The following is a 9948-nucleotide window of genomic DNA, read 5'->3' on the forward strand; positions in this document are numbered from 1 at the left end:
CCGGTGGCTAGGTTGGCAATGAGGGATTGCTTGCCAGGTATTCATTATCCCTCATTGAAAGGACTCAATCAAAGCAGTCTGCAAAATTTCTTGTAATTTTGTTGTGACTAATGCTTCCGAGGGATCACTTTGTTTTTAGATTTTTTTCCTTTAAGCTCAATGATTTGTTGTGAAGGATAAATTGTTAATCACTTGAATGAAATATCTTTAGCATAGTTAACACACGCAAAAATAACAAAAACAAGGATATCTTTTCTCAATGTTGTTTTTACTACTGAAATTAAATTACATTTACAGGTTGATAAAATAATATTTTGTCCTGGCAAAATTTTTCACTCTTCGTCGATGTTTCATATATAGAGAATATTGAATGTAAGTAAGTTCAATACTGACTTTACTTGCGAGCATAATATCATTTTTTTTTCAACGAGTTCAATTAGTTTAGGAATGAACACATACAAATGTAATATTATATTTATCATGTACCCAAAATAAAAACTGTTAAAAGTGAAAAAGAATCATTTTTCATTTACGCTCCTATAGTGTAACGCTAACATTTAATGAGTCTTAATACAAGACACTAGGTTTGTATAACGCAAATAACATCACGAGAAAATACATACACGGACATGGAATACCATTTTTACAGAGTCGCAAAAGCGGCATGGGTAGGATATCGATACATAAATATACATAAATGATCAATGTTTGTCAAAAAATAGTTCTTTAAATAGCGTTGTTTTTTTTACCTGGCAAATAGTATTTATAAGACAGTATAAATATGAACATTTTCCTTTTTAACTGCAAAAATGAATTGAAATTAAGACACATAGTTATTTTTAAACATTACTTGTGAATTAGTAGACTCTTTAGTGATAGTCGACGGATTTTGTATCAGTCATATAGTTACAAAATAAATCAAGCGGCAATTCTAACACGACCCGCATTTTTCCCTATTGAACATAGAAGAACCGAAAGTGTGTATTATTATGCTATAAAATCACTGTTTGACGTTCTATATTTAGATATGTGACGTAATCATTATACACGTGACGTAACCACTAAAATGTGACGCGCTGACAATAAGTACGGAAACAAATCAGGCTCAGTTTCGCTATTTATCGTGGACAGCAGTATTTATTTGTTGATGTCGTGTTAGAATCGAAATAATATATCCAAATCGGTGATTTTATTGCTTGATAACATCACTGTTTGTCGTTCGGATGCGCATCATTATATCACTCGAGCTACGCCCTCGTGATATAATTCCCCGCATCCGAACTCCAAACAGTGATGTTATTGAGCAATAAAATCACAGTTTGGGATATATTATTTCTTAAATAACATACACATTCAGCTAGCGGACATATGTTAGTTACTTGAAGCTGGTATCAACTAGGGTTCTAATGTCCAATTGGAAAGAGGGCAATGGAAAAAAAATAACACAAAAACACATACATACACAGAAATACAATCAATTGAATTTATGGCACGTTATACCAATGTAGAAAACATCGTCATTTTTGTTACTGTTTCTCCTGAACACCATACACGTTATTTGTTTGAAACTTTCTAACTTCAGGTCCAAGATGATGATACTCATTATCTTCAAGTTCTTCACCTCGATTGTAGATGTTGTCTGTGTGTCTATCATTGTAACATGTTTTAGTTACCACGATACTTTTATCATACATTTCATCAATCTCATCTTGACTTTTTTCTGCCCGCTTGCTTTTATTAACAGCTTCGGCATGATCATAAGTAGCTTCAGCTTGGAGTTGGTTATAAACATTGTCTACTAAAACTTTTTCATATTGTGTAATATCTTTTGTGGTATCATACGTCAGGTCACCTGCTGCTGTATCATATGATTCATCAATGTTGACATCTTGGTACTCTACTGGTTCAAGAACAAAATAGTTATTGTTTCCATTGTTGTGCTCTGAAACTTCATGGTCATCTTTCTGATCATCGACTGTTGTTTTCGTTTTATTTCCTTTATTCAGAGCTTTTCTGTTTTTGTGTTTATTTCTGTTGAATATAAAATATGTCCTAGTACATAATAAAAAACTAAGTGTAAACATGATTAGATGAAGGGAACTTCTGTAAGCTTTCAATAGTTTCGGTCTTCAGTCTTAAAAGAAATAAGAAATGGATATACTGACGTAATGTGTGTAGAAACAAACGCAAATAAATTAAATCGAAACAAGGCAGGGTTTTTTACAAAAATTCAAATTCATTAGCAGAATGGTATGTATTTTTTTTAAAAATGTGACTTTTTCACAGTAGCATATCTTATCAAGCAGAGTAAAACTTCATTTAAGTCTTGTATAATCTTAAAATAATAAGACATAAACGTAAAAGCGAATGAACTCGTTCAAGTACTTTTTACCATTTCTCTAAATTTTGCACTATCAATCAAAGGGTAGTCATTTAGATGGATAGCAGAAATTATAAGGCTTTGCTAAACTTTACTGTGAGCTACCTGCCATTGAAACAAACCAGATTTTCACCATCTGATGGGAGATAACTCGAAAAACGATCTTGTTTCCTCGTTTCTGTTATCATATTCTAAGATCAAGCAAACTTGAATATAACTACTGTAATCGAATTTTTTCATTCTCCCTATGTCTATATGAGACTGTAGCATATATACGTCCTCAACAAGCATGAAAACAAAATTATTCATAACAATTCATAGCCAATTATGTACATGTTTGCATATCACACAAAACTCGAATTTCTGATACTAGTAAGCAAAGATTTTTACTTGCAAATTTCTATCATTTCAGTTCTTTATTAAAGTATTCTTATTACATTTAGATAATTGGTTTACCTTCGCCAGCAGAAACATGCCAAGGACACAATGATCAAAGACAGCAGAACCACAGAAACACATACTCCAATAATAACGTATTCACTTAACGAACTCTGTCCTACAATGAAAGACACAACTAAATTTATAGTCATATCGAGACTAACAGCCTTTTTGTAAAACCTACTAGATCAATAAACTGCTATTCCATTGTTATTTTCATTTTGATTGGGTCTTACGTCGCACAAACAAAGTAGTGGTCATATGGCGACCTTTCAGCTTCACTGGTGGAGGTTGACCTCAGGTGCCCTTTCGTACATTACATTACGAACGGTCGTTACCTAAGTAGAACCATCGACGTTACGTTAGATAGCTTGGTAGCTTCCTCACATGAAAGAATCCAAAGTTCCTTGCTTGATTTGAAACTACGGCTGTGAAGGGCAAGTGGTTTGAAATCAATAAATTTGCTCGATTACAGACGCCAGCTACACTCTAACTTGCAGTCTGATCAGATTCTCATACAATGCGATTACGTGTTTTTGATCTTGAAATTTTAGAAATTATAGAAATTAGTAACAAAATTCAGGAGACGTTCATTTTTAAATGTAAAAAGAACATATATATATGTTAAAATTGTGCTTAAAGCAGCACGCCTCCAGATTCATGTTAATTTTCATGAAAATTTTGAAAATGTATTTGAATGTGTAATATTGTGAAGTAAACAAAAGAAAGCAAATTACACATTATCAATGACAGTTTCAAACCACGTTAATTACCAAAAAATGGTTAAAATATGCATAAATAACCTTTACTGCGTTAGAATAGAGATGTATATACTGAAAAATCAGTCATTAAATGCACATAATTTGTAAAATATTACTTGAATCTTGATTATTTTTTACTTTTCCTAACATCTTAGTACATTTTTCCAAAGTTTGATTCTATTGAATAATTTTGACTCATCTGGAGGCATGTAGCTTTAAAACTTACCGTTTATATTTATGGTAGTAGAAGAGACATTAGAGGAAATGGTTGTGATGGTTTCTGTAGAAGACAATGTTGAATGAGTTGATTTTGCTTTTTCACTATTTTCCCTTGAAATCAGAGTACAATGCAGTAAACTATAATTAAACATTAACCTTTATTGTGTTCTTGAATAGTGGAATGGTGGGGGAGAAACATATAAATACATAGAATGTCAGAATGTGTCATTGTGATATAACATTCAATGACCATAATGAATTGGGTTCTTTTACAGTTGAAAAAATGTACTTAAACATTCGATTTTAGGACCTCAACACTATCATTTATCATCAATAGTAAGGAAAATCCTGGAAAATTGGTGATCTCTCGGAAGCAATGACAGCAATATGAAAATTGCAGACTCGGTTTAATTTGAGTCTGGTCATGAAAGATAATTTAAAAGGGCAACATCTTTTACACCCTCTAGCACCGGCTTGAAAGAAAATCAGAAAAAAGTAAATAAGTAGATTTGAAAAGGTTTCTAAACACGCATTTAGTGAAGTACGGAAACAAAGCCTTGTTATGTTTTTTTGGAATTTTGTTGTTGTTGCTTTTTTATTGTTTTTTATTATTATTATTATTATTATTATTATTATTATTATTATTATAATCATCCAATATACACATAACAGGAAAGTACCATATTAAAATTATTGCTTTTTTAAATAACTGAAATAATTTTAAATAATCTTTGGTAGACGCCAACCTAAGGATTATTTATGTGAATTAACATCAAAAGAAAAATCACGCTGTATGCGATGTGTCATGTTCAATTTTTATTTCTGGAAGTTATGAAATGTAGTCGTTTACCTGCTCTCCCACCCCGCGCGCACACAAACACACACACGCGCGCGCACACAAACACACATACACACACATACACACAGGACCTAAGTGTCCGTGTTTGTATAATATAAATAACAAATAAATATTTGAATGTTGAAAATCAAAATCTGACCCACAGTTTTTGACATGGAACTGTCTTAAATTCATAACCAGAGTTTCTCATTAGAATTCCTTTTTGTACAGCATTTAAAGATAATCTTCTCTATAAATTTTGATTTTGGCCCAGTAGTTCTCAATACGAAGTCGTATACGCCAACACGTGCGACAAACAAATGGAATCACAATAGTTGATGGACGACCACACGTGCGACGTACAAATTTCAATCACAATTGACGACAAACGCCCACACGTGCGACGTACAAATGACCATCACAATTGTCGACAGACGCCCACACCTGCGACGAACAAATGGCAATCACAAGCTTACCATGAGCACTGTGTTCTCAGAACATCTGAAGAAAACATAATAAATTGACGTTTTATGGTTTAATTATTTGCACTTAAATAAGATACGTTAAATCTAAATTGTACCGTCATCACAGAGTCTTCTATGGTTGAAATTCATTTCTGTAAATTGCAATTTCACTTCGTCTTCATCATTTCTAGTTAAGTAACCATAAAATTTTTGATCCTGACGTCGTTCAGCTGAAAAAATGTACAGCACAGTAATTTCTTAAATGTGTAATTATCAACTAAGTAACAGAAATATATGTGTATGTAGTTAGTTCATAAGTGCGAACAATTATACTTTGTGTTCATTTCACCATTATTGTTCTAATCAAACGCAAACTAATAATTATATAAATGATAACCTTTAATTACATACAATATACATTTTGTGTATTAAGTTGTGTGTTTGTTTCCCTCATATACAACTTCATAAAAATGACATTAAACGAAAAGTATGCATTAAAATAAACGTTTATAATACGTTATTTTTTTCTATTGAATATTATTTTATCAAAGTTAAATTAAATAAGTTTTACTACCAGGAATGCTTGAATTGTATTTGTAAACTATTTTTGTTTTAAACATTCCAGTCCACAGTCGAGATCCACCATGTCGATGAATATTATTTTGGGGAAAAAAACAACAAAAAAGGCTTTTTATCAAATTTGAAATAAATTAGTTTTATTACCATGAATGATTGAATTGTATTTGTAAACTATTTTTGTTTTAAACATCCCAGTCCACAGTTGAGATCCGTCTTTTATTTTTACAGTTTTTGAATTTGAATACTTAGTTGGAAACATTTTATATGTAAAACAAGCATTCGCTGCATCAATCCATGTAAAGTATTGTTGACTTCCATGTTCTAGGTTTAATGTTTGAACACTACCTCCTATTTAATAGATGAACATGAAAATGAAGCGAAAGATAGTTATAAGTACATTTATCAAATAACTATAACATCCAATTTTTGAAAAACAAAATATAATACTGAAATTAAAATAAACAGTAAAAAAATAAGAATTAAAATTGAATGCAATGTACGTATATACAATATTTTTAAAGATAATAAAAATCATAAAAATTAACTTAACTTGCTTACACAAAGATATCAAATACAGCACCTCATCTTGTCAAAATTCGTTGGTAACAAAAGTATACTAGTAGTCAATTCAATTGCTTTCTTTTGTAAACATTAAAAGTACCTCATAATTTTGCAGCAAGTAGTGTACACTTAAAACATTTAACTATATAAATAATAATATACGGAAATATCAATTTACTCATGTTTTATAATTTGCTAAAGAACTACAATAGAAAATGTATTTCCAGTGATGTCTCTCGTAAACCTTCATTTCGAAAAAGATAGTCTCAAATAGAGAAAGAACATTTAATGCTTTTTTAATATATATCATTTGTTTTTGGATGAATATTTTTGCAATATTATCAAGGGAAAGACTGAGAAATGTTAGCTGTACCCCTCAGGATAAATACAGGCATTCTGACATTTTTTAAAACTGGAACATAAAGCTGAAGTAATGCATTTCTAAGTTTTATTCAATCATGCAATCATTAATATTGAGTATGTTTATGTATGTGTATACTATTGCCAAATTCGGTCAAATGCGTTTTACAACATCGACGGTTTGTTTACATTCAAAGGTAAACAAACTTAAACACAATGATTATTTGTATAATGATTCAATGTATACTTAACATTTGCACACATTGGTACTAAGGCAAAGGTACATTCATCCCAAATAAAGTCTTTTGGAACGGTAGGATTCAACGATAGACAGTTATGTCCCTCCTCATTTGCATTTTGTATTGCACTAGCTGTGACTGAAATAAACAATATTCCAACATCAATTTTAATTCTTATGGTCTCATCGTATGATATCGTCTTTGTTTAGAGTCATAGATTAGTAATAATATCATCAAGAGATGCTGGGGCACGTGACAAATATATCCAGCTAGCTGTGGAACGTCGGTGGTTCTACTGAGATTTTCCTCAACCAGTAAAGCGGAAATGTTGCTATATGACCTACACTGTGTCGGTGTGACGTATAAACATCAAAACAAACAAAAACAAACTAACGTTACTAATAACTCATCAACATACAATGAGACAGTTTGGGAATATTATCATTTCTTTCTAACATGATAATAGAATGATAATATCTTATCGTAAACATACTTTAATAAAGTCATGTCGATAAGTTACTGCATTTCGAAGTTAAATGTGGGTATGCATATGAAACAAGTACAACTATAGAGGAATTCTTATACTGTGGCACAAAACGTCATGTTAAACACAATATTGTAGATACTTAGGTAGAGAGCCTTTAGAAAACTTTTACGATGGTTCAGTTTAACTGGACCATACTAATCTGTAAATTATATGACTAACATTACTATGATACATCTCGGTGACATGAAAAAGTATTTAGTAATGCCCTTGATATGTCGAAGGAACTTACCTCTATGGTTAATTTTGTAAATTGATAAGTAAGCATGTTTCATAATCTTATGATCATAACCACACGCAACAATAGGGTGGTTACATTCGTTAGTACATTTTGTCTGTGTAGGACGTGTTAACAATATGTCTGAACCCAGGCAGTAACACTGAAATACATATCCATGGTAAAGATGTGACTGATGTAAGTCAGAATTTAAACACAACTTTAATTGTCAGTTTACGATGGAAAAAAACCCATAAAAGTGAAACATTTTCAATATCATTTTTGGGTTTAATGTGTTTTTACAAAATTGGAACTAGTGTTGGTTTTTTTCCGAGCTTTTTTTTTTGAAAAAGAAAGGGTGCACTTCAATTTGTTAAGATTTTGGGTAATTGGTCATTGACTGGTAAAAGACTGGTATTTATTTAAAATACTTTTTTTTTTATTGATTTATTATATACCGTATAATTTTGTCCCAATTAATTACTGCTTTAAAAATTTAAATTCAAAAAAAATTAAAAGTGGTTTAAAAAATTTAAAAAATGGTCAAGAATTTCTAATTTTTTTTAAATTCAGATTTTTAAATTAACAATAGCACTAACATATGAAATACTGTTATTTTATACATGTTTTTAACCTTTTCCTTCTTTTAAAAGAATGACGTAGTGTTTGGGGGTTTAAAAAATTACAATTCATTCATTTCACGCAAATTGTTTTCTCGTTAAGAGCACATGCATATTTTTACTTTGGGACCATACACCGCTCTCTACGAAATGGCGAGCTTAAGAGGGTGCTAGGGAGCATGAACGGGAGAGTTTACTTCCAGTATCGTCCATTAACAGGCACAATCAAACCAAGCCTGCAACATTTTTAATTTTGGCGTTTGGGCATTCTTTTAGGAATATTTTTTTTTCTATTTTAAAGGTCGCTCGTACTCGCATCTTTTAGTTTAGATTGTTACATAAATTATATCAAAATTTACCTTTGTTTTTGTAACGCCAACTATAGTGTGATCACCACATCCTGGAAAACAATGTCCAGGATCTCCGTTTATTTCAATAAAGGGATGTTGTTCGTTGTTTACAATGCTTTCCATCGAAACACATCCTAAAATATATAAAGGTGATTTTATGCTCATTTCATCGCTGTCAAATCAGCTAGATTAGTAATATATTTTAAAAGATTGACTAATGCTGATTTACAAAAAATTGATAATGAAAAATGATACAATATGGATACGACCAATATCATAAAAAATTTGCTCCACTTCTTAAAGAATTTCTAAGATAACGACACATTCTGAACGATATTTTTCAGAAACTTTCGTCAGTCACTTAGATTATGAATTATTTTTCTTAGTAAATAAAGATAAGTTTAAACACAACTGCAGCAACATGTCTAGTTATTTTGAATTTTACCTGGACACTTGGATGGGCATAATGTAATTTTTACTCATATGGGTATATTTGCCAACATGTACATTGTAATAAAATCTAGCATCTGAAATATTTAAACTAGAAGCTCGTTTATATACATGTGCTGTTACAAATATAGTTTTCTTCAAAATTGTCAACTGAGTGCAATGTCAGTACGAGTTCCATATGGAACGCCTTGAATCCATTTGACGCATTGTCTATGTGCCCGTCCCAAGGGAAGAACTGTGTCGCGGTGACTCAGCTCCATAATTCACTGGGAGAACTTTAGTTTCGTAAATATTCCTTGAGGTGATAGGGTTTAGTTCATTTTTCCCTCTTCCACTATTAGTTAAGCTAATGAATGTTTTCCTAAGTTTATGGCAGCTTTCGGTTATGTTTTCGCAAAGATTCATGTCATTTGTGCAAAGAATGCCTAGATGGGTATATGAGTTAGTTTCACTTATAATTTTATTTCCAATTTTTCATAGTCTTTTGTTGCTACATTTATCATTAAAAACGAGAACTTTGCATTTCGTTGCGTTATAAAAGTAACGTTCCTTTTTGGCATAATTAAAGCATGTTCATCGAGTCCTTTTTTGACATTTGAAATGATGACCACATCGTCAGCTGAGGTTGGACATGCACATACTATGTTGTTGCTAACTAATGTTTTCAGTATGGCCTTGCTGATTTGCATATTATAAAAACATTAACTAAATGACGTATATAAATCATTTTTACTTACCTATATACTCAAATACTCTCAATACCTGATAATAACCCACCCATACTTTGTCATTGGACGGCAAATCTACATCAAGATTTTCATCAAGGTAATAATTCATGTCAGTACCAACTTTTACTTTTGGTGTGGCTGGAATACAAACATTATTGTAACCTGGCCAGACAGAGGTTTCAGTAGATATGTAGACCCCG

At 31.4% G+C, this 9948-nt stretch overlaps 2 protein-coding genes across 2 annotated transcripts; both read right to left on the reverse strand.

Moving 5' to 3' along the window:
• Positions 1-925: 925 nt before the first annotated feature.
• LOC132717429 (uncharacterized) lies at positions 926-3977 on the reverse strand. Its single transcript, XM_060700898.1, has 3 exons — positions 3806-3977; positions 2837-2936; positions 926-2031 (listed from the first exon to the last, which is right to left on the reverse strand). Exons 1-3 carry the CDS (start codon positions 3948-3950, stop codon positions 1527-1529), a joined length of 750 nt encoding a protein of 249 aa, XP_060556881.1. The 5' UTR covers positions 3951-3977; the 3' UTR covers positions 926-1526.
• A 1201-nt stretch (positions 3978-5178) lies between these two features.
• LOC132717423 (uncharacterized) lies at positions 5179-9937 on the reverse strand. The gene is made up of 5 exons (XM_060700888.1): positions 9758-9937; positions 8580-8704; positions 7616-7763; positions 5824-6977; positions 5179-5330 (listed from the first exon to the last, which is right to left on the reverse strand). The coding sequence occupies exons 1-4, from the start codon at positions 9855-9857 to the stop codon at positions 6808-6810; spliced, it is 543 nt and encodes a 180-aa protein (XP_060556871.1). The 5' UTR covers positions 9858-9937; the 3' UTR covers positions 5179-5330; positions 5824-6807.
• Positions 9938-9948: the final 11 nt, after the last annotated feature.

This window comes from Ruditapes philippinarum, unplaced genomic scaffold, assembly GCF_026571515.1.
Source record: "Ruditapes philippinarum isolate M1 unplaced genomic scaffold, ASM2657151v2 ctg875_1_1_1_1, whole genome shotgun sequence".
In the NCBI taxonomy this organism is placed as follows: Eukaryota; Metazoa; Mollusca; class Bivalvia; order Venerida; family Veneridae; genus Ruditapes; species Ruditapes philippinarum.

Excerpts from the sequence above, each read along its gene's own strand:
- LOC132717429 (XM_060700898.1), bottom strand. The coding sequence starts at position 3,950 with ATGTTTAATTATAGTTTACTGCATTGTACTCTGATTTCAAGGGAAAAT. Across the intron at positions 2,937-3,805 it reads TACTACCATAAATATAAACG|GACAGAGTTCGTTAAGTGAA; the intron begins GTAAGTTTTAAA and ends CTTTCATTGTAG. Across the intron at positions 2,032-2,836 it reads GCATGTTTCTGCTGGCGAAG|AAATAAACACAAAAACAGAA; the intron begins GTAAACCAATTA and ends TATATTCAACAG.
- LOC132717423 (XM_060700888.1), bottom strand. The coding sequence starts at position 9,857 with ATGAATTATTACCTTGATGAAAATCTTGATGTAGATTTGCCGTCCAAT. Across the intron at positions 8,705-9,757 it reads GAGAGTATTTGAGTATATAG|GATGTGTTTCGATGGAAAGC; the intron begins GTAAGTAAAAAT and ends TATATATTTTAG. Across the intron at positions 7,764-8,579 it reads TTGGCGTTACAAAAACAAAG|TGTTACTGCCTGGGTTCAGA; the intron begins GTAAATTTTGAT and ends TATGTATTTCAG.